Source organism: Neopsephotus bourkii, unplaced genomic scaffold (genome assembly GCF_033783945.1).
Source record: "Neopsephotus bourkii isolate Nb327-2 ecotype Australia unplaced genomic scaffold, CSIRO-AGI_Nbou_v1 NB_1542, whole genome shotgun sequence".
Classification (NCBI taxonomy): Eukaryota; Metazoa; Chordata; class Aves; order Psittaciformes; family Psittacidae; genus Neopsephotus; species Neopsephotus bourkii.
This window is the reverse complement of record NW_026902018.1, coordinates 6,532,841-6,557,422: the sequence shown is the minus strand read 5'-3', so window position 1 is coordinate 6,557,422 and position 24,582 is coordinate 6,532,841. Positions and strand designations below refer to the sequence as shown.

General features: G+C 41.0%; 1 protein-coding gene across 6 annotated transcripts in view; it reads left to right on the top strand.

Annotated features, from left to right (window-relative positions):
- GNB1L (G protein subunit beta 1 like) overlaps nucleotides 1–24,196 on the top strand; it is a 67,089-nt gene extending 42,893 nt beyond the window's left edge. For all 6 annotated transcript variants that reach the window (XM_061370867.1, XM_061370866.1, XM_061370868.1 and 3 more), the window contains 6 exons: nucleotides 7,307–7,434; nucleotides 7,670–7,795; nucleotides 9,803–9,965; nucleotides 13,650–13,748; nucleotides 18,633–18,848; nucleotides 23,385–24,196. In XM_061370867.1, coding sequence (XP_061226851.1) covers nucleotides 7,319–7,434; nucleotides 7,670–7,795; nucleotides 9,803–9,965; nucleotides 13,650–13,748; nucleotides 18,633–18,848; nucleotides 23,385–23,651 — 987 coding nt within the window. In that variant the 5' untranslated portion in view covers nucleotides 7,307–7,318 and the 3' untranslated portion in view covers nucleotides 23,652–24,196. The remainder of the gene's footprint in view (nucleotides 1–7,306; nucleotides 7,435–7,669; nucleotides 7,796–9,802; nucleotides 9,966–13,649; nucleotides 13,749–18,632; nucleotides 18,849–23,384) is intronic.
- The last annotated feature ends 386 nt before the right edge of the window (nucleotides 24,197–24,582 follow it).

Here is a 24,582-nt window from a genome sequence, read left to right as displayed (position 1 = left end):
GCTTTCTCCAGACAAGGCTGGCTGTAGTTATATCATCGCACTTTACCAAGCAATTAATGGTTTCAGAATGTAAACAAGATGGATGCCTTTTCCCTCATCTACAAAAGGAACCCGTTTATTAAACACTAGAATTTCATCTGATACTGCTGCATTTCATGCTAAATTTTAGACTCCCCTATTAAAAGCTAGTGCAGTGACATGTGAGGCAGTGGCTCTCATGTTTTCCGACACCATATTTTTGGCGTAAATGTATCCATGATATTTGGCTGTCTCCAAAATGTTTACTTCAATAAGATTTGCAATGCCCAAAATGTTTAACTGTGCTAACAAAGTTCAGCCAGCTGATAGCTGAGGGCGAATATGTCAGAATGAAAGACTGAAAAAAAATTATCAGTCCAACACAGTGGGAGTATTAGAATGATTAATGTTTATGTTAATTTATGGCTTTTACATATTGATTAATAGCTTTTTGTTTCAGTGACCAAAATGTGGAAGTGGCAATGAGATCCATATGCTGACTCGGTGTCTTTCAAATAATTACAGTAATTCTTAGGTTTGTTCCCAGGCTGAATTTATGTTTTCATATAGAATATAATCATTGTACAGTGACTTTTTAAAACATCTGCAGATGGAGGACCCAGCCTGGGTTTGGTGTTCCTGAAGGTGAAACACTGACGTCCATATACATTTTCCTTGTATGCTTCATTATTTAAATTCATAATATATTGTGGCTTACCCTCATTCAGTTGGCAGATGTTTGGAGACAAAAAAAGGTGTTAACAATGTGAGGAGCCATTATCTGAGTGGAAGTCATTAAGAAGTTGTTGCATTGCGTGATCATTATTAGTCATTTTCTGTTTCCATCAGATTTCTTGGCATATCACCAATTGCTGATAAGCCGTTTTGTTTGCTATCTGTCCATTGACTATTACAATTAAAATGTGGAAACTTCCATAATTCATTGTCTAAATGTTAGGAGTGAAGGTAATTTTTCGGGAGCTCCTGAGAGAGGATGAACTCCTAACTTCCCCTGAAGTCCCAGGGGAAATGGAGGTTCTCAGCACTTCTCAAAGTGAGACTTCTGAAGTGTTCTTCTGAGCAGGCAGTCACTGTTAGTCACTGGAAATTATTTGGTGACTAGTTAGAATGAAAGCTCTGATGGAATTTAGTGTTCCCAGCTCTAAAAGGAAAGGCTCTTGTCAGCTATAATGTTGGCTGTGTGGCAACAGGTTTATGATATCAACTAATAAAGGATCGTGTGGCTCCATCATATCCATGCATTCTCTTTGACATTGATTTGTCTCTAACTAGCAAGATTTGCAAGTAAGTGAATTCCATCTAGAAATCTGAATGCAGCATCTAGATACTGTACTTTCCAGTGGAAACACAGGCTTAGGAATGCTCCCATGAATACATGAGTCCACCACTGTGATTTTTTTCTTTTGTATGAAATATGTACTTCACTGTGCCTAATCTTTACTTTGGTAGTCATAGGTAGGTGGTAATATGGAAAATAATGAATTTAAGAGAAAGGATTTTGTTTTCCTTACTTGAAAATTAAGAGTTCTTTATTAGTGTATTCTACTGGTTAAATCAGAAATTTCTGCTAATTCTAATTTCTGCTTGAAATCAGTTTCTAGATTTTAAGATTTCTACTGATTTCTAATTCCCACTTGAAATTTATTTTTACTTAGCTTTGAAGAAATCCTAGAAGTATAACACCATTTGTAATTCAGTTTAGCACCAAAGATAGCAAAGGGAGCTTTAAACTAAAAGCTGCACTGTTACTTGGCTAAATTTTCATATATTGTGGATCTGTGACCTTTGCAGTTTTTTGTGTAGCATTCCTCCATCTCTTAATCTGTGCAGTTGCTATACAACCTCCTACCGATTTTACTTTTACTAGTGCATATTTCTCTCTTTGCACACAACAGATATGGTGCGTTTCGGGGAACTGGGGTACAAACACAAAGAGCAGGCTGCCTGTCTTTATACTTTGGAATTTATCCAAAGTGGCTGTTTCATTCTTCCTAAAGTGTTTTGTATGTGTTAGCTTGTTACAGGACACAGAAGGGTATTTCTTTGTATAGTCAGTTACTTTTCACCTCAGGTGTAAAGAGATTTCTTCAGATGATGGTCTTGCGACATCCCTTTCTATTGCTGACTTCCCTGTTTCAGTGCGTTCTGTCATTTTTTTGATTTGTACATGCAGAATGAGAAGCTGGGCTTAAAAAGTCTGTCACAACATGCCTGAAGAATTGTTTCCCAAACCATATGCCTGCTTTCAGACCTTTTTATAGTCAATAACCTATAAAACTTAACTTTTGTTGTCAAGTGAAGTGAACTTGAACTCATTGTCCGGCACCTCTTTTAATTATGTATGGAAATGCTACTCATAAATGGGTTCTTGTTCTCCACTTCTTGTAAGTGCCATGTAACCAGGCAGCATTCTGTGTGAACTGGGGATGTCTAAGGTGGTTCCAAGTCCTGCTGAGTTCTGGCATAATTCAGTGAGATGAATTGGGTGCTGTTTGGGACCCTCCTGATCTGTCTTTGCTAAGGCAACTAACACACCAGCTAGGCATAGCTTTTCTGCACAAGGAAGGGCCACGGTATTCACAGGCAGCCATGTTTTAAGGGTGTTTCTTGGGCAGAGGATATTTCCCTTTCACCGCTGTGAAACCCGGTTGTCTGCAGTGGCTGGACATGTGAAAACTGGGTTTGGAAAGCTCATACTGCAAGGGCTGCCTGCTGTGTTTTAATGCTGGAGATTGTGAATGAAATGGAATAAACAAATTTGTTTGTACTGCACTAATAATTTGAGGTATTTTTTTATTTCCACCGGCTTCCTCTGCAGTTGAAGCTAGTGACCCACTTCAAAACACTCATGCTCTAGAGATATGCTATGCAGCGTGGAAGAGTGTCACAAAACTTGAGTGCAGGTAGGCACAGAAGTGCAGGCTGAAAAAGGCCTTTTGTATGAATGAAAAGGGGGAAGAATAATTCATTCACATCTTTCTCTCTCATTCTTTGCTCTGATTTTTCCTTTGGGAGGGTGGCACCTGGTAGACTAGGAATTTTCAAAAAATAACAGGGATTTCTTATATCTATTTGTGAGCACACCTGGATGTGTTGAATATTTTGCAGTAGTAATTATGTCTGCACACCTGCTGGTTTCAGTCCCAAATCAGTTTGCCAGACATGCCTAGAGAGATTTATTTCTCCTATACCTGAAAAAGCTCTTTTACCACTGAGTTTTTACTACTCTAAATAAGCCTAAAGAAAAAAAGAAGAGGATTTTTTTCTTGTCTTTGCTTGAGCCATTGGTATCTCAAACTGAATTGTGGCGTTTGTAGGGGGAGGCAAGTGTTTGTATGATATTTTAATAGCAATTTGGTTTTGCTTCGATGTGTGATAGAAATACAAATGACAGGAGTGGGAACAGGAGAGTTGCTGAATTCTGCTGGAATTTTTCCTGTGGGAATCTGTTAATGTTTTTAATTCTCTGAGAGATTTTCCTAAGGTAATCCATTTGACATTTACATATTTGAAATGACTCTCATTAAGTAAAAGCTTACATCAAATGCTGAAGTGATGATACTGGAATACCACTGCATAGAAATTCAAACAGTTTGAAGATTATCCTGATTGCAGCCTAAACAAAGTAGGTTTTGTGAGGGATATTAATAATGAACAGTACCTTAAAATAACATAATTTTGAAGGAAATTCAGTTGTTCTGGCATTTAGTAGAAACATTTTTTATTTCCTGGAAAAGCCCTTTTTGGTACCTATGTGTGCTGTGCATAGCTGTTTGCTAACTGAAACACTGATCTGAGCAGCTGGGGTTTCCACTCCTTACTCACACAGCAAATATAATCTATGCAGGAGCCCAGGGGTTTGTAGTGCACCCTGTGGAAAGTATTTCTAGTAGCCTGTAGCATATGGGAGTGTAGCACAGCCCCTGAAGGAGGATGCTGTTACCAGCACAGGGAAGGCTGGAAGAAATGAAACATTACAAGAGCATGATGATGAGGTGTTGCATCTCTTACTGGTGATACCCTCTTGCAAACAAACAATGCTGTAAGCAAAATGATTCATATTTTTTAACATACTTCCACAGAGGCAGGAGTCATAGCATGAGGATATCTCAGGTAGTAGTCTGGCCCTGAGACTCTTAAATAAAGTTTCTTGTATAGGTTGGTCTTTGCTTGTGCAAGCCCTTGAGCCAGACTGTGCTCTCAGACCAGCCTATATACTAAGCAAATTCACTTAATTAAATTTGCTGCAGATATCCTCACTTAGCAGGAACAGATTGGTCCCCCTGAGGCGAGATGGAGTTAACAAGAAAATAAGTGTTGTGCTAATTACAGAACTCATTTTCAAACACCTGGGGTGAAACTTTTAAAAGTCCTAGAGATTTAGGATTGAAAATTCATCTGAAAATGAGTCTTAGGCTTCTAAATCACTTAGGCACTTCTGAAAAATATACCCAGGGGCTTTATCCATCCCACAGTCATCATATTTAGCATGTTTGTAGCTGCCTGCTTAGCAAAGCATGGTATAGCCATTGTCTATTAGTATCAGCATACCACAATGTACTTCATTATTCCTGTAAGTAAAGATAGTGAGCTACCTGGTGAGTTCAAGGTAGGCTAAATGTCATTTTTGTGAGGATGCTGAAGTGTCAGCAGCAACAGAGGGATACTTCCCTGGAGTTTTTAAGGCACCAGTGCACCAAATTGCCATCTGTTTGTGATTCATGGGACTGCCTCTTGATTTAGGTACATAAGAACTTTTAATTAAATCTTGGTCTTAAGTGATTTGTCCATGCACATGGATAAAGAAAATAGCACAGATGCAGTTTTATAGTTCAGCCCTTGCTGGAAGAAAAATGAGATGCTTAATACTGTCACACTGCCATTCATCTCCTGAGTCACAATAGGAATTTAATAAGGAATCATCTCATAACCCCGATAAAAAGTGACATAAGTTCAATATTAAGCCCAGTTTCCAGATTCACGTCTGATTAGCAAAAAAGCAAGCAAAGAACCAGGCTCCAAGGAGCAAAACGTCACTTCATGTGCTTACAGCTTGCAAGTGTGTTGTCAGTAGTCATGTTTTGTTCCTGTATCCAGCCTGAGAATTTTTCTGAAATATCATCCTTGTAAAGACATGCATCAGTAGCGTCTGTTTCTTGCCAGGTAAAACCCTTCCCACAGCCACGCACACACTTGCTGTCTGTCAGCAAAAACTTGTGTGTCAGTAATTAGAAAAATGCTATTAAAAACCTGCCTTGTAATCCCAGATAGCCTCTGGGTTGACTCAGTTCTATTTTGTCTTCCTTGCTCAGTGTAGTAACCCACGATCGTTGCACTGTGAAGAGGGACCCCACTCCTCTGACAAGCTGCCCGGCTGCTGTTATATTTGCATGGTTCTACAGAGTGACATTTTGAGGGCAATAGCATACTGCTGTAGTGTCCCAAAGAGGTGGCCTTCAGTGACAAAATCCTTAGTCTGACAGGTTTATAACAGAAGTGAAACATGTTACAGACGGGCAGTCAGGAGCTGGATCTCACCATGGGGGAGAACTTGTACATCGTGTAATCACCTGAAAATTTACTCCAGCCTGTCAAGATGCTAGATCGTCAGACAACATCATAAACCAAATGAGTCAGGGCACTAAAACAAGGAGGATATCCACTGATCTCATTATTTTCATACCTAATTATACAGTGCTGTTGAGGGAGAACTGAGCATTATGCTGAAGAATCCCATTTCATCACCTGTCCTAAAAGATAATTGTGTTTAATTAGGACTTTCAGATACCATGGTGATTGCTGATCTATAAACACCCAGGGTAGACCTGCAAATGAGGTGCCATAGCAAGTGCATCCATTAAACAAAATTCAAAAGCTGATACTAAAGTGAGATGACAAAAGTTGAGTTGTTTTAATTTGCCATTTGACTTTTAGCTCTAGCACTTTGCTGCAATTCCTCTGCTGTGAACCAGCAGGCAGAGAAACAGCTGCTGATCATCCCTAACTGAATTTAGAAACCTTTTTCTTTAATCCAGTGTTACATATGCATGAATGGGAAAGAGTGGTGACATCTATAGTGGTAAAAGCTGTCTTTTCTGTAGGGGGTCAGGTCAGCAAGAAAGAAGCAGAAATACAAGCACGGCTAGTCACAGATAAAACAGTAAAAACTTTTCATGGTGAAAATATTTCTTGTAATGCATGTTACAATGCATTTTCCAATGAATTGCACACTGTACTTACAAAGAAGCTGCTGGTTACCTTGTCTGGTACAGGTCTGGAGGGGCACTGGCAGCAGGTCAGGACACAGGAAAGTCACCCTTGTCCTTTGGTGTTTGTGCACCTGCAAACTGTGCCTGTGCTAATGTGAGTGGGAATACTTGGCAAAAGGGCCAGATCAGTAAGAGTGTACTTACCTGTGTCACACCAACTGTCCCTGTGAGTTTATGATCAATTGTCCTTCACATTTTCCATCGTAGACAGGGCACCATGATTTCCTGCACACTTGCCCTGTTCTGTGCTGACTCAGATCACAGCTGAACTAATCACATAAAGCTGAAAGCATCCATCTCTCTTTATTGATCTTTTGGGGAATACAAACCCCTTGGAATAAAGTGTTTAACACAATAGTCATGAAGTTAGTGTGAATTACGGAGGGATTTTTTTTTCAGGTAACCACACTTGGAACAAAAAACTCAAGCATTTGGAAGTGATGGGATTCTTTGTATAAAAATGATCATTAACTAATCTCACCTGAAATGCTTTTCAGTTGATATGTTCACTGCAGTGCTTCTCTGTAAATGGTTGTGAGTGGAAAATGCAGAAATAGTACTTTTATGGAGAGGAAGGGGAAAGACTTGCCAAGGGGCTAAGTGGAATGATAAATTGCTTGCCTGCTCAAATTATGGGTATCCAGTTTCTTGCATTTTGCAGCTCTTCCTTTTTGTGGCAGGGAAAAGAGCTGAACAATTTAGTATTTCCAAGTGTGTGCGAGGTGTGTGCACATGGCTAGCTCAGCACTTAACTTGCTTAAAAAGGAATGCAGCAAAAAGCAGATTTGACAGCTGCTTGATGAGTCAATGTTAAGAGGAAATACCTCTTTATTACACTGCACTGCGTGGCAAATAGAAATAGCATCCAATAATGATAACTGAGAGAGGGAAGTGACTAGGAAAACCAAATGTCCTGATCAGTATATATTTAAAGTTGTCATTTCAGTTTAGACTGACTTACCCTGTGTGACATCTGTGTCATCTTCTCACTCCCCCAGCTTATCACTCAGATGGCTCTGCCACCTCCAGATCCACAGTTTGTTCTCAGAGGTACCAGTGCTGCAGTCCACACTCTGCATTTCTCCTGTGGAGGCCAGGAGCCAGATGTCCCTATTCTTTTCTCTGGGTAAGTAAACCTGGATTTCTGGCCGAGTTGAACATCATATGGACATTTCTGTTTAAACCACAATTTATCTAGATAATACATTGTATCTGGAGAAAACAACCAGATGCCTGGTTTGTGACTGAGGAGGGTATTACCTTTGTACATACAGCTTCAGCTTTGGAAAAAAAGTGTCAGAAAGTATCAGACTGCCTTATCAGACAGAGGCCTCACTGAAAGCATCTGTTCTTACTGCCAGGTCTGAGAATGGGCTTATCCATGTCTGGAACCTGAAAACACGCAGAGTGGACACAGCACTGGATGGCCATGGGAGAAAATCTGTCTACTGCGTGGAGACAATGGGTGGTAAAAACAGGCTCCTCAGGTTAGCAAAGCAAAGCAGACAAACCTGGTGAAAATACTCTTGGCTCTGTGCTGTATGTGATTGAAGGGGGGGGTGGGGGTGGAAAGGAGGAAAAAAAAGAGTCTTTTATTTGTGGAGTCAGTGAAAGTCTCTCCAGTGCTTAAGGAAATGTAGAAAAGTACAAAAATACAGAGAAAACTGTAGAACAAAGAGTGGCAAAAAAATGATGTGATTAATTTCTTTGTGATGTATATGTGATGACATCATGACAATTGGGGTCCATAGTGGCTTTATTACTGCTCTGGGATCAGGTGAGGTCTCTGGGTAAAGGAAATACAATTGGATTTGAAGTTGACAGGTGCTTCACAACTGGTTCTCAGGGAAGATCAAAATTTATATACAGAGGTTATAAATAGAGGGAAGAGGGAGAAAAGGTAAGGAAGAGAAGAATCAGAGATGGAGTATGGAAGACTGAAAATGAGCAAGAATGCTGAATTGTATGCCTTTGCTTTGTTGCAAAATATCTTCTGTTCTTGTTTAGCAAGGGAAGGAGAAGATTTGTGTACTTTGGATTAGACAGGTGATCTAGAATAGATGCCAAAGTGTCTGTATGACTAGGAGGTGTTCTGACATGTTTATCTGGAGACGACATCTCTTATAATATATAGTGGAACTCATTAGCATTTATATTTGTTATCTGCTTAAGTACAATTATCAACACTCTCCCCCATAAAATCATACTGAATGAGCATTGTTTGTATAATTATAGAGTTTTTCCATACCTCTATTTTTGCTGTATATTTATAACAGATCACATAGCAGTGCAATTTTAGGACAGCATTTGTCTGTGCTTTTTCTGTTCAAAAGCTGAATCACAACAGTTCCTTGCAGTACCCCATTTTTTGTATGCCCAGTGCTATAGATATTTGGACAGTTTGTCACTCAGCTGAACATCAGGTGGGAGTTCCTGTATTGTTGTTGAAGAAGTCTCAACAGTCTGTAGATTTGCATCTACCTCTGTTTTGGTTTCATACTTCCACAAGGTGATACTGCTAATTAAAACAAGAAATGGATAAGGGATTTTTCATGACTCCTTGTCCCAGGTGATGACATAAGGACACGTATCCTGTGCTACTATAGGTTGTGGACTGGAAGCTTTGTTTCAGGGACAGTGGGATCATGTAAATCTGTAGCAATTAATGCTGTGCCCTTTGGTTTTACTGTCTGGGAGCAGTACACAGACTTTTGGGTGGGACAGAGAGGTGTGCAGAGGAGTCTGTGAGCTGCTGTGGTGAGGCAGTGATGCAGATGCTGGTTCTCTGCTTTTGAATATTTTAACCATGGTGTTTCATAGTTTAATTCCTGCTACTCACTCACCAGCAGTCCCTCTCTTGTTATGTCACCACACACACAGAGCTGTAAGCCTTCTGTGCCCTCCCTGTGGCTGTGGGAAGCTGACCGTTGTGTAACTGTAGCCTTTTATTTGTCTTTGATGCAGTCTTTGTTGTCTTGCTATTTGTCTTTCAGATGTCGACATACCTGACATTTCTACTTCATTGCTAGGGTGAAAGTGTTGAATGTGTTACTCTCTGGATATTTTTGTTTCCTTTAGATTAGCTCTAATAAAAATACTTACACTTTACCATTTATGGTGACTATGCTCAAATAGTCATGAAACTTCAGAAATACATACACACATATAAATAGCATAACTGTGTTTGATCAGGTCCCTTTTCACAAGGAAACATGGCTAGCTGTGACTGCAGGGTACCTGACTCCCGCTCAGGCCCTTCCTCCTCCCAGGAACTTTTGAACCTACTGTTCAGTTGTGCAGCCAGCAGAAGGGTGGCTGTCTTGGTGGTTCCCAGTTCCCACATGTTTCATGAAAGACCCTGTCAATACCCTACAGAAGCTGTACAAAGCTCACTCCTTTGCTGCATGTTAAAGACCCTACTTTGAGATGCTGGCCTGCAGGAGCCAGGCTTTCTCAGACCTGCTGCTCATGGATAACTTGTTTTACTGTAACAGTCAGGGTCGTGACCAGAGGATCTGCTTGTGGGATTTGGAAGAAGGACGGACTGCAGTGACCGATTCTGTCTTTACTGAGAATGTGGGATTCTGCAGATGCTCTTTGTTAATGGTGGCACAGGGACGCTGGCTAATGGCCATGGCAGCCAAAGCCCTGGAGGAGGTAGGAAGTATCTTTTTTTTCTGAGAGATTGCTTTTGGTTTTGAAAGGAGATAGTTGAGAAGGGGAAACTTCACTACTCTCAAGTTCTCTGCTTGAGAGAGGGCAGAGCAAGGAGCCTTTGGGGGTCCTAATCACTAATTTACCTTGCCAAAAAGATGACTGAATTCTATAACTCAAGCCCTGATAACAAGGATACCACCCCAAGATTGTCTAACGTGTAAGTATTTGCAGCTGCTGCTGATCTTTCACGTGCAGGAGTTTTTAAAACTCTTCTGGTGCTGCTCAATACTGTTGAAGGGGAACAAAAGTCCTTGTGGAAACTAATGGTCAGAAAGTCTGTCATCAGGTGGAGGTACTCATCCTCCATCTGAAGCTGAAAGTCGTGTTTGGTGAGAGGAGGGGAGGTGTAGGTGATTTGTAATGCAATACGTGGTCTTTCACCCCAGGCTAATTCTTTAACTGGTACTTTGGCTGGAAATAGTTGAATCACTATTAGCAGCCAGAGGTTTGCTCAGTATGAGATAATTGTAGGGTCCCTTTCAGTTCCTACTGGGTAAGTCCACATCTAAAAGCCATTATCACAGAATCACTGACTGACAGCTTTGTTGTCAGTTTCCTCTTCTGCTTTGGAGAAATTATATTTTTGTTTTCTTTGAAGGATTATTTGAGGACATCACACAAAAATTAATTATTTCAAATACTTGACATCAAAATACCAAAAATATGAAAAAATGAAAAAGTGGCATAAATATGAAAAGAAATATTGTTGCTAATTGCAAGGTCAGATGCTTTTCTGGCCTATGGGATATGTATCTTGAAACTGAAAGTTGCATATTTCATAGATGAAGTAATAAGTGGGAATGGTGCCTGTATTGTAAGAAAATGTGCATATTTTATTATTCAGAAGTTAAGCACATATTTAAGTACTTTGTTGGCTAACAGCCAGAATGTTCTGCCTTTTACAGAACTGACCAAGGCTGTAGACACAACCACTGTACTAGTAAATACAACCATTCCCGTACCTTGTTCTGACCAAACAAAGGCCTCTCTCCGTTTTACAGCAGTGCTCAGTAATACTTCAGTTAAAAAAAAACACCTACACATACAAGTGTGTTCTTGTGTCAGCCAGAGAAGAGGTTTTGTGTCAGGCAGAGAGTACAAACACACACATTCTGGTAATGAACAACTGAATAATCACCTGATCCAAAGAGAAGGTGTTCACCCCAAAGTCTCTTACAACTCATCTCTGTTTTATTTTCATTTCTGTCCTTGGGCCCTGCAAACTGATAGTGATTTGCTGTCTCCTGAGGTAAGAGTTCCACTCTGTGTATGAACCTTTACATTAGAACTGTGTCGGGTTTCAAGACATTCACATAAGCTCCTATAATATATAGTGCTTCCAAATAGGCAGCACTGTGTGAAACGCAGTACATTTGCAGCTTATGATTAAAATTAAGACTTAATAAGTGTTTATGCTTGGCTGGTGCCCAAAAAAAGAGTAATTTTGTCTTAAAGCAGGTTCAGTCCATAAATAATGAGATCTGAACAGGCATTTATTTGTTCATGATTGCATTTAAATCACCAATTATGAGTTACATGCACTTTTCTTGCCAATTTGCCAGAAACATGTTAAAAGCTTTATTAATGTGAAAAAAAAAAGGGTGTGTTTCCTTGTGGCCAGTTTTAGCCACCCAGGAACACTATTAACCTCAGGCAAAGGCAAATCTTTCTCCTATTAAGCAAAACCAATATAAACACAGAACTTCAAGTTTTAGGTTACAGTTGTCAAAATATATGAAATAGTATTTATTTCTAAGGCTCAGTTGTCTCTAATGCAGACAGTCTCTGGAACTGTCAATCTAACACAGGCAGCTCATGCCTGCTGGCCTTCTGCAGAAAGCTTTTCTCATCTTTGTGCTTTTCTTTGTCCTTTGCAAGCCCAGCTGAAGCCCTTGTACCAGTTTGTCCATTTTTAATCCAGGTAAAGTGAAGGAGATGGGATTTTTTTCTTTTAACCCACAGAATTGTGTTTATCAGAGAACACTTATCCTTCATTATTACGTAAAAGTTACAGTTTGAGTGTTGTCTTTAAGGCAATGCCCTTTGGAGAGCCAGTGATGAAAGATGCAAGATGGGAACAGGTCACCATATTTATAGTCCATTTCCTGCAATAGCTAACTTGGTCATTATGTTGATAGCAAGAAGGTTGCCAAGAGAAAAGCATCTTTTGTTAAGAGTGTAGCTCCGAAGAACCAGAATTCTCAGATGATTAAACTTTGGTCTGTTCGTGGTTTTGGTCTACATCTTCGCTGCAGCCTCCATTCCTCAGTGTGGAGGATAGTTCCCTGCCCCATCGCTAAGTGGCTTTAGGAAGTGTATATTGTGTTTATCAACTTGCACTCCTAGAGTGCAGCTGGCTTTTGGCAGGCTAGCTGACAACCCCTAGAAATAGGAAGATGTTCTGGCAAGCTTTGAACTAAAGGTATGGGATTGGAAAGCCATCGCAGCTGCCGTGGTCCTGACTGATGGCTCCCAGAGGAGCCATATTTGTCTAATACCTCATCTCAGATGCTTAAGGAAATTCGCGTGACTGGGGCTGTCCAACAGCACTGTTGGGCTTTTGCACATTCTGAAATAGCACAGAATGGCTGGTGGTGCTGGGTTTATAAAATGTTTTAAGTCCTTTAATTTTATGAGATAATGTAGGCCATTGTTTATTTAACTAAAATAAAAGATCACCTTAGTGATTAAGTATGCATGTGAGAAATGGCAATGCTCCTGGCAGCAAGCTTTTGATACCTAAGAACTTCTATTTCTCCATAGTTTGAGGCTGGAGAATCAGCCCATAGTGAGACACTGCTGTGTCAATCAAGAGGCTCAAAACCTTCCTGTGCCAAATTGCAAGGGCAGACTCCCCTGATCTTGCCTGCTGCCGTCCTGGGGTGGAAATGAGCTACTTCCTTGGCAGGGGAAAGACATGCCCAATGCTAAAAAAAGAAAAAAGATGATCCATAATTCATTACCATCAGTGCAAGTAACAGTGGAAGCTGCTGAGTAGACAGAAAGCAGGTGTTTAACACAACATTGTCTGACCCTATTCAAAGCAGGGTCAGACAGTGTTGTGCTGAACATACGTGTGTGCCATCCCTGCTCCAGCCTGCATTAGCAAATTCCGGTTTACATTAGTTAGCACAGTCAGCTAGTAAATAAAAAATCCACCTTTGATATATACATAGTGCCCATGCAAGCTCTGGGCAGAACAGAGGAGCCAGTGCAAGTGTCCACGAGCAAACATAACAAAAAATTATCCACAGAGATGGAAAAAGGGGCAAGGGAAAGGAATCGGGGAGGTATTTTCAGATGAAGCAGTCTGCAGTATCATCTACTGTATGCACAATATCATCTACTGTACAGAAAGAACACTAACACAAATTAACTAGAAGGGGGAAAGAAGAGGATGTGTTCATTCCAGCAGTTTTGTCTGGTCTTTCCTAAAACAATGACTGTATTTAGATAGCTGTAGATTCCCCTACAGTTCCAACTTAGCATACATTCCTGTTTCCTCCAGACAGTTTTTGCTGGAAGAGCTTAATACTAACCTTAATCACCTTAAAAGACTTGTGTTTTTAACAGCAGAATTTTGACCTGGAGCTGGACCAAATACTCTTGTTTTCCTGATGTCAGGTTCAGGTTTTGGAGCTGCCATCCAAGACGTCAGTCTGTACCTTGAAGCCAGAGGCGGGTGCCAAGCTGGGCATGCCCATGTGTCTGAAGTTATGGCAGGTAAGGCAAGAGCGCCTGCTAATTGTGAAATGTTTTCCCTGTGATTCATTTTATATGAAGCACATGAATCTTTCTTCACTTGGATTTTGATTTATTATCAAACCAATCAAGTAATTATACTATTAAAGGGGGGAAAGATTTGTGAACATCCTTAATGTAACTTTCAGAGCTTTCCAAGCTTTAATGGAAGATTTGCAAATGCTCAAGAAAAGCTTTGTATCCTTAGGATAGATACGGTTTTTGCATCAATCAGGAGGAAAATGAGTGACTTACCAAAGCTAGTTGTTTGATATGGTTTCTCACTGCATTAAGAACGATGAGAAATGATTGGGTTACTTAAAAACAGCGATTTTAATGGCAGGTTACATTCACTTCAATGCCCTCAGGACAAGGAAGCACTCTATGAACATTTCTATTCCAGGCATACAATAGGAACAATATTCATGGTGGTTTTGGCTTTGGACAAAAAGGTAAATAAAAGCAGTTAGTGAAAAAAAATAAAACCCTAAACATATTTGCAGAGAATCATCCCATCATGTTTAGGGGGTGCCTACAATGAAAGCCACGTAATACAAAAAGGTGGCAGTAGAGGGAGGAAGGAGCTTAGGTGATTGGCTCTGAACCTCGAGAGAATTGGTGGCAAAGCTGATTCCCAGTTTAATCAGTTGGCTGATTCCCAACCACATACTGTTACAGGACTGCACTGCCATCCGAGCTGATACCAGGTATGTTGTTCCTGCAGGTTCGTCTGAACATTTATGTTGGTTTCAGTTGAAAAAGTTATCAGTCAGTTGTGAATTTGAGGCCTTAGTGTCCTCGCATAGGGTCCTGCAGTGACTGAAGTCTAGAGGAATTCAGACAAAACTAGGAGAGGCCACAGTTCAAGTCCCTGTAATGCTGTAATTAAAAACTAGGAAAGAAAATGAAATAGACTGATTAGGCTTTTATTAAACAGAAAGTTTCTCCTAAAAGTGCAGTCGGTGTTCAGTGCTCAATGAAATGAATGGGGCTTTCTGTCTCCTGGACATTTTTTAATAAGGTGAAGATAACTGAGGAAATGATCAGTGTTGAAAATTTTGTTGCCTTTATAAGAAGTCCTCTGTCTTGCCATGTTTTCTACATGCGCTAATACTGCTATTCCTCTAGGAAGCAGAGCAGGTGCAGAACCTTAATTTTATGTAGGTTTTAATTTTGTTGCCAGTGGGGATAAAGCAGAGAACTGGGAAGAGGTAAATTATTCCATGCAAATTCTGGCTTGGGAAAGTCACCACAACTTCCTAGACCGCAGCAGGCCAGGGTAGATAATCCCTCACAGTCTCACAGCAGGGCATGCTCTTTTACAAATGAGTGCAACGTGGTTTAAAAGTGTGGGGGAGGAGAATACTCTTAAGGGCAAATAATTGCTTGTGGTGTACCAGAGTGATGCTCTGCATTCTGTTCTGTGGTTTCACTGGAAGCGGCACACTGAGTAACCCTATAACCATAAAGGCAGAGGAATACGAGCTAACCCAGCTGAAGCCCTTCCTGTATAGAGGCCGTCCAGGATTCCTTTGTGCATTAATGTATTGGGCAATATAGACATACCCAGGAGATGAGCTCTCCCCAACCCATCGCCTATGGGCAACGTGTTGCCTAAGAGATTATTTGATGTTGCTTATGGCACAGTAAATTAACAAGTTGAAACAGAAGCTGACATGGAGAGAGCCACATAATGATCTGAAGAAGTATGCTTGTGGTTGTTGTCCAGCAAGAATCTGGGGGCTATGGCCATGTATCATTGTTCTGCGTGCCAATAAACAAAGATCCATGTACCAGGGAAGCTGCACCTTACCAGCAGCACAATGAATTAGAAACGTTACTATAGAGCAGGAGAAAATTGAGGCTTAGGTTAGGCTTGTAGATTAAGCCTCACCAGCTTAACCTAAGCAGTTAAAAAGCTTGTGGCTGTTTATTTTGTTGTTTTGAAGCTTTTCCCCCTTATTTTACTAGGTCTATCCTTAAATGTATGTTTGTACAACAGGTTTTGGCCTTGTGAATGTTCATATTCCCAAATATGTTGTGCCTTTAGCTTCACACCTTCCTGCTGTTACTAACCGGGTGGAGCACGATTTGCAGGAGTAAGAATAGGCTTCCCTTACATTTTTTGTGCTCCTTGGGGAAGGCATCATGTTGCGTAATGGTGCAAAAAAAAATGCAAGAGGAATAATACATGTAGAAACTGGAAATGCAGAGTTATTACTTTATATAAACTACAGCAATTATTGCTGTTGAGCTGACAGCACATCACCTCTTCTTCCTTCCTTGACAGGTATCCAAATGCAACAACAAAGTGTTCTGCTTAGGAAGAACAATGATTTATATTTTAATTTTTCCATTGAAACAGAACATGAATGAAGACGACTTCACCAGAAGTGTCTGTTACTAGGAACTGAAGTAAACAGGCTGTTGTGAAACCACTGCCGGGTGAATCCAGGCATCAGCTTGAGAGGTTCCCTGATCTTGCAGTGGCCTTTGTTGTTTAAGTACATGTACTTATCAAAATACTACACTTCATACAGTTAGGAGAAGTTGGGAAGAAGTAGCGAGGAGACCTTCAGTTCGTAGAAAACAATTCTTTGCTTTCAAAATAGGCCGATCTTAAATCTCACTTGCAAGTTACTGGGTTTCAAATCTAAGCTAAGATACTCACAGCACCAAAAAACCCAACAACAACAAAAGGGTTTGCTTCACTTTTCCCATAATGCTGAGCACTCACTCTTGTCTTAATGAGGGTTATGAGCACCTATGAAAATCTGATGTCTGGTGCTGAGTAAGGCAGAGGAGCTGACCCTGCCCACCCATATCTTGTGTTGTTGGCTAATGGAAGCTCTATCTGCTGCAGAGCCCCAGGGCTCCGGAGTCCTGTGCTCATAGAAGAGCAGTACAAATAAGGGAGGGTGGACTGGGTATGACTTCGTTTTGCTTTGAAGGTTTTACCCTTTACTGAACATAAATTAAACCTGGAATGTTTGTATCATTCAGATTTCTTTTTTTAACTTCAAAACCCAGGTACTCTTCATCCAAAATCATAGGTTAGGGTTGGAAAGGACCTTAAGATCATCCAGCTCCAACTCCCCTGCCATGGGCAGGGACACCTCCCACTAAACCATGCCACCCTAGGCTTTGTCCAGCCTGGTCTTGAGCACTGCCAGGGATGGAGCATTCACAACCTCCCTGGGCAGCCCATTCCAGTGCCTCACCAGCCTTACAGGAAAGAATTTCTTCCTTATATCCAGTCTAAGCTTCCCCTGTTCAAGTTTTAACCCTGACGGTTTAACATCAATTCATATGTATTGACATACATTCATTGCTCTCATGTTTTATTATTTTAGCAAATCAAAAATGTGACAGAGGAATCATGCACAGTTCTGGGCACTGCAGGAGACCTTCTCTGTGGGCCTTCCTACCCAGAGTGTGTTCCCGACCTTCTCAAAAGAAAAGGGATCTTAAAGCAAAGAATGAGGCTCCTGCAGGATCCCAGTTCAGAAAGGTGATAGAGGGAATTTCCCTTTGCTTTCCTTCTTCTAAGAGGCAGTTTTCTTCTCCACACAGTGAGATCCATTCCTCATTTAAACACTTCTTAAGGCTGAATAAATCTGAGGAAAGAACATGAGGCTTTTACTCAGCAGTCCTGTTACCCAGACCACCCATCTCTTGTCAGTTTAACTACCCCTAGAACAAATAGTAACCTGTGGAAGAATTGTCTGTAGAAGCATTGAGCCTTTGGCCACTGCAGGTTGGTATCCTGCCATTGACAGCCAGCAGGTTTGAAGAACTTCATTCAGTAATGCAATACCAGTAAAAGGCAAGTCTTTATAAATGTCCTTACACTTAATTTTGAATTGAATACGAAGTAAACATCCTGAAGGATCTAAGAGTGTTTGGAAAGAGCTGAATAACCTGGATACATTTTTTAGACGTGCCTGCATGAGGTGGTTGTAATCCCAATGTTTGTTTTTGGTGTTTCGTCTCGTACCGAAGAAATAGCTGGCATTAGCAGATGCCTGTTTTGTAGTTGCTTTGCATTAGGGATTTGCATCTTCACTCACATACCCAGTTACTGCTTAGTCTTTAGTCTTTTGGCTGGAGCAATGATGAATATTTTTGTTAAGTGTGACATGTAATCCAGTAATGTTCCCTTCTTTGAGTTATTTCAGAGGCTTAAATAAATTAGGTGTCTGCCCAGGGTGCCATGGCCCTTGGCCTGTGACATCATTAATCAAAATAGCTCTCAATTGGTTACAGTGGGACTCGGGCGCCTGTTAACCCCTTGGTGACTCACCCAGAGATTCCTTTCGGGAGGCTCAGTGTTTACCTTGAAGCACTGGGTAATTGATCCCTATGTGTAACCCTACACTTGGCAGCGTGAAACTGGAATCTTTGGGCATGGCACTTCTTTCAGTGTGCATGTGGGTTTCTATAGCGTGATAGTAACTCACTTGCTCTAGGAATTTTTTTTAAGGAGCACAAACTTCAGGCCATGAAGGAAAGCTTCTGGAAGCTTCAGGCAGCCTTTCTTCAGGTGCTGTAAATGTCAACAGTTTGGATTTTCAGAGAGACGTTTTCTGTGTGTGTGTATATATGTCCACGTTAGATACATATATATATGTGTATATATATACATAGACTTTCTGTGTAGATATAAAAATAGGTGCACGTCAGCAGTTAGTAACACTTTGTGTAAATGGATGGACTATGAAGCTTTGACATTCAGACTTGTAAATCTTTCACTTGTTCACCAGTCAGCATTTCCATTGATTTTCTTGGTGCTTGGACTGAAAGGGGATGATCATTTTCCTAACAGACTATTTACTTTTCAAACAATTTTACTTTTCCCTTGATCAGCTCAGCGGTGATTCACAACCTTTGCTTCTGGCTGGCTATGAAGATGGATCAGTGGTCCTTTGGAATTTATCAATGGGAAAAGCATTGAGCCAACTTGCTTGCCACCAGGAGCCAGTGATGAGCCTTGACTTTGACTCGGAGAAGGCCAAGGGGATCTCGGGCTCATCTGAAAAGGTGCTTAGCATCTGGAGCCTCAATGAGCAACAGAACCTCCAGGTCAGGATCACTGGCCCTCTAGTGTCATTTATCCCACTTTGCACTAACAGTTTGATAGACTAAAAAAATATTTAGTCATGAAGAAGAGTTGTTGCAGATCTCCAGCTAATTAATCACAGACTGGTTAGAATGTCTGTGCTATGTGACTGGGCTTAGCACAAGATGGTGAGGATTTAAAAAAAAAGCAAAAAAACCCTGTCTCACATGTTTCTGGTTTTACCAAAGTTGCAACAGGCACACAAGCCCAGCATTACTCAAGCCATTGCCTCTGTATCTTCATTTATCACGTTACTAGTATTCAGCTCTCAGAATGTCCTAAACATTATAAATGAGTTACAAAAATGAGAAACAAAGGATTGATTTTCCAAAGGTTCTGCTTGAATGGTTAGAGCTTTATTTCCAATGTGGGAAAGACAGAAATATTCCATGACATATTTCACTAACAAAAAGAGTAGGCTAGCACAGCTAGCACTGTGAGGTTTAGCAGCCAGCCTCCTTTGGCACCTTCAGAGCCTCAGCTGGAGACAGAGAAAATCAGTTCATTGGATATATTGGTGTGTGTTTGAGCCCTGCATACCTGGAATGGCTGGTTTAGAGGTCTCACGCTCACCAGCTCAGTCTATGCTAGTGAATGGCAATAAACGTTGCTTAATCTAGACAACATTAGTGAGTGTTCCAACAGTGCCAGGGGGTTAAGTAGGTTTTAACTAGGTGTGGAAATGAAATTAGTGCTCATGAAAATTAAAATGGCCCATGCATAGCCTCTCCACTGCTGCGTGCTTTACCCTTTAAGTGGCAGTTGTCCCTTGAACATACAATGCAGAGTACCCTGTATGCCCCATACCATCCTTGAGAGGACAACTGCTGGATACACCAATCCATGAAAGAACAGTAGTTACTCTTGCAGCTTTTTTTTGGACATTTTTTAGGCCGTGTGGCAAGTTAACGCTGTTTCCAAATGGTGCTACGGGAAGAAAAGCAAGTGCTTGGGCAGCCAATGATGACTTGTTACCTTGGGGCTGTGGCGAAGGCGTATAATCTGCTGGGCTTCACCACAGCCTAAACGAGCATATATGGAGTGGTAGGGCATTAAAATCTCAGTATATGTAATGTAAATGCATCCAAGTGAGGTGAAGTTTGGAGGACACAGCACTCACAAGGAGAATGTCTGAATTTTAATAAGCAATACAACATGTAGTAAAAGAGGCACACTAGATGCCGAGTAAGTAGCAAAGGTATTCCAAGCCAATGTGATAGAGTTTCAACAAGTCTGATACACAACTGTCATGGTTTTGGGGTGTTTTTTTGTTATGTTTTCCCTCCCCCTGCCCTAGCCTTTCTGTCACTACTGGCACACATCTGCACCGGGTGTCCTTAGCTCAAGGAAGCAGAAGAAAGGTGAGCAGGTAAGTCCCAGTAAGAAACTTGGTACTGAGACTAGTCTTCTAAAGCCAAGGTGTCAGAAACCTGACATCATGACAGACTTCTTAAAGCTTCGCATACTCTGGTGTTAATATATTCCTTCATAGTAATTATACCAAAGCTTTTTCCCAAATTCAAAGAAAATACTGTTCTCCACAGCACATTTGTTATGAGTTACCCATAATGCAGGGCTACAGGTGTGACTCATGGGGAAAATAAACAGGTTTTCACCTGAAATATTCCAGGTATTGTTTTCCACAGGGTATTCACATTCCCAGGAGATGTCAGATTAGTTACATCTTCAGTACATCACACTCTGTGATAGTAGCTGTTCTCAGAATAAATTTAAATGCCAAGTATTATAAACTGTAAGTGATGTTTCTGTGCTTCACACGGAATATGAATGCCCTAATAAAATGCATCTTTCATATGAGCACTAGAGATTGTCAAGGACATAGATTAAGGGTTTTTTTCCACTATTGCATTAATAATATAAACCAGATGGGGATTTTTTTCCCTGACATTCCAGGTACCTGAGGTAATGGTAGATGTTGGAAAGCCACTCAGTGGCACATTATTTTTATTCTAAAGGTTTTAATAAGTAACTGTGGTGCAGAGCTATCTGCTGGTGGAGAAATAATGACGCAATGATGGTACTTCAGCTCTGTTTTAAGTGGCAATGTTCCAGTTTGTCAATGAATAGATGACGAAGGTAACTTCATAGTTTATTGCTATGGGGAAAGTTTGGTGTATTGTCTTCTACAAGAAAGTTGCTGAAATCATCTCTGTCAACAAATGACTGGATTTGTTATGAGCCTTCTAATTTGGACAAGGTAGTGTAGTTATGTGATGATGTTTGCGGTATAATGTAGGAGGTAAACAGCTCCTGCAGGTGAATAAACAAAGCAGAACTGAGAAATCTGATAATCACAGGAGTTCCTTTGTACGTGACAAGAAAAAAACTATAAGCGGCAATGTAAGTAAGTGTACAAGTTTTGGTGGATTCGTTGCTGAGGCTTTTCCTTCAAATGCTGAAGCTGAGGCTGCTGCTATCTTGGCTATTCTTCCTAATAAGAACAGGGCTTAAAGACATGGTTTGGGTATAGGAGAGGGAAGTTTAGGATTAAAAAGAAAAAGAAAAGAAAAATCTTGGCTAGCCTGTGTTAAGGAGGGGACGGAGGTGGGTTTCTGTCGGCCTCAGCATGTCAAAATACCTCAGTGCATCTGCTAGTAGATGCAAGTATCCTTGGTCATGACTGGCTTAAAGTAGCTCACCTGTTTTTACCTCTTTGTTTTCTTAATTACAAGCTGGTTTTCTGGTTAGGAAATCGTGTAGGTTTGCATTTGACTACAGTAGTTGCCCATAAGTGACTGGATGGCACCAGTCCTGGCACTAGGATTTCACCTGGGTGCATATACCTTGAGCAAGCTGTTCTGCTTTGTTTTGTTTTTCTCTCTCACCTCTTGTATTTGCAGATCATGCACAAATGCCCACTGTTCCCTTATGTTCCATAGCCAAAAGGCATCACCATTATAGGCTTCACTTTCAAGCCGTAGCTTGCTGATGACATGCAGTTTCTCCCAGTCGCCCTGATTTTGCTGTATGGCTCTTTCCCACATAATGACAGTAATGATGGGAAGCACCACACCCGGGATTGGTTATAGCCATTAGCTAATAATCTGTTACACAGTAAGGCCCAATTTACGTGTGCCAGGCTGGTGATGTGAGTAAGAAATCCATCCCTTGCCAATACACATACACCAACAATTATCCTTCTGAAGCCACACTGCAGTAGCCTAATGGGGGAGCATACATACCAGCAAAAAGTACAGGTTTTGCAGTAGCAGCCCCACAAAAAGGCCCAAATACAGCCTCCTACTGCTCATCAGCATTATAGTTTAAATGATCTGTAATGAATATATCCTCTTTAACCCTGTGCCAACTATGCATCATGGACTGTCCTTTGAGAAGGAAAGCTACTTAGCTGTGAAACATACTTGTCAATTCCTTCCCACCTCAGAAAAACAGCAAATACCACACAGCTTATTAAAACGTGTGCTGAATTATATTAGGCTTTGGTACAAGATAGCTACAGATTCAGTCTGAAATAGATGATGGCATTAACATGTCATTTCCAGTTGTGCTTATAAATAACAGCACTTCAAGGTCCATATGCTCCAAAGGTGTCTTCCACACTGGGACAAAAGCTGGGCTATTTCAACACAGACGCACGCATGGGTGCACGCACACTGGTGTCCACACTGCCTGTGCTTCGCCAGCAGACTGCTGACTAATACAAGTTACAAAAGGTGATCACAGTAGAAGTGCATTACATAGGGCTTCAGGAGAAACTTATGTCAGTGAAGTGGAAACTTTTCCTTCTAAGGGCTAAGTCTTGTGCAGCCCCTGTGCCTCCTGAAAGAAGCTAAAGGCCTTCCAATTTCATTGTGCCCCTCATAAACTTGTGGCCCAGTAGTCCCTAAACAGTAACAAAAGGCTTCCAAGATTGAAATCAATAACCTGGTCATAATCCCCTTCTTGGAATTTGGTGTAAATAGAAGTCTCTTGGGAGGGAGTACCAGAAATACAGATTTCCTGACACTGTAACCTAATTCCTGGAAGCATTCCATTCTCAAGACTGTGGTAAATGCTACCACAGCTTATTGGTGGTTTTGTGAGGGGCCACAGTAGTAGAAACAAGTAGCAGGTAGTTTAACATCAGCTCAGCATGGGAAACACTGCAAAGGCAGGGAAAATATCTGGCCATAGCACTGAACATTGCAGCTCATGCAAGAGTAGCTTGAAAAGCAAAGCTGTGTAGTCTGGTTTTCAAACCTTGACTCTAAGCTTCACTTGTGACAGAATATAAATACCTTCAAATGCAGTATAAACTAAAAACACACACGATGCTATTATTTTTAGAGAATGTTGCTGGAGATAGATAGGATCAAATTAATGTCTATAATGTTTCATCTGCTATGTGGTGAAAAGCTCCCTGCTACCTGTGTGATAGCAATGTATATTGCTGGTCACTCTACCTTCTAAAATCCCCACAGGTTCCTTTTTCTTCTGTTTTAAACAGTTAGAGCTCACCTCTTAACTTTCTCACACAGGTTTACAAAACACACAACCTTGTCAACGCTGGCATATCCGATATCACCATCCGTCCAGACAAGAAGATTGTAGCAACAGCAGGGTGGGATCATCGCATCAGGATCTTTGGCTGGAAAAAAATGAAGCCCTTAGCGGTGCTGGACTATCACACAGCAACTGTCCATTGTGTGTCCTTCTCCAACCACAGAAACCCCAGGGAGAGACTACTGGCAGCTGGCTCGAAAGATCACCGCATCAGTATCTGGTCAATATATACTCAAACGTGATGTGTTCTGCACTTTCAGAGACTAGGAAAACAAGATTGGGGAAGGATTCTTTACACTGTAATTCAAACCTGGATGTGGAGAAGTGGTAGAACGTATTTCCAGGCTGAAGTGAGAGTCCTGGGTTAATTCTTATGCTGCTTGTTCAAGCTGCAAGTTTAGTTTTCCAGAGAGGAAATGGATTTTTAAAATCTGTAACATGCAGAGCAAAGCCAGTCACAAATGAAGACACGGAACAAGTCACTTTGAGTTCTGCTACAGGCTTTAAAACAGCTTGTCTTCAGCAGGTTGCTGAAATAACTTGTGCCAGTATCTTCTTTTGTGAAAAAGGACTGGAATCCCTCAGACTGCCATGAGGGCACAATATAGAGCACAGGATCACAGAAGGGTTGGGGTTGGAAGAGAGCTTCAAACATCATCTAGTCCACACCCCCTGCCATAGGCAGGGAAGTCTGTTTGTAAGGCATTTATGTATCCAAAAATCTGAATCATTGTAAAATGTCACTCGTTCTTGAAAATTGATACCCATTAAACAACCTCCAGTGGTTTCTCATTGTCAGTTACTTTTTATTCCTCATAACTGAAAGGCTAGCAGAACAACCTTGATTTGTTCACACTTCTGTCAGTTTCTAACTTAAACCAACAGCCAGGAATGTGACTAGGGACGGCCTTTGGCATTTATGAATTTCATTATGTCTCCTGTCACCTCGACCTTCACAATTAATCACAAGAAAGAAAGGGGTAAAAAAAATATCTTCCCCTGCACTGCACTGCAAAGCTATGTAAAGCCTTTCAGAGCCAGTGCTAAATCCTTTCCATAGACTGACTAGCTGAAGGATTTAAACTCAGCAATCCAATTAGCGCCCTTCTCCTTGGAGAGTTAGGGGTAGGTTTCAGCATGGCAAGGCTGGGATTCAGCTACACAACTCCTATT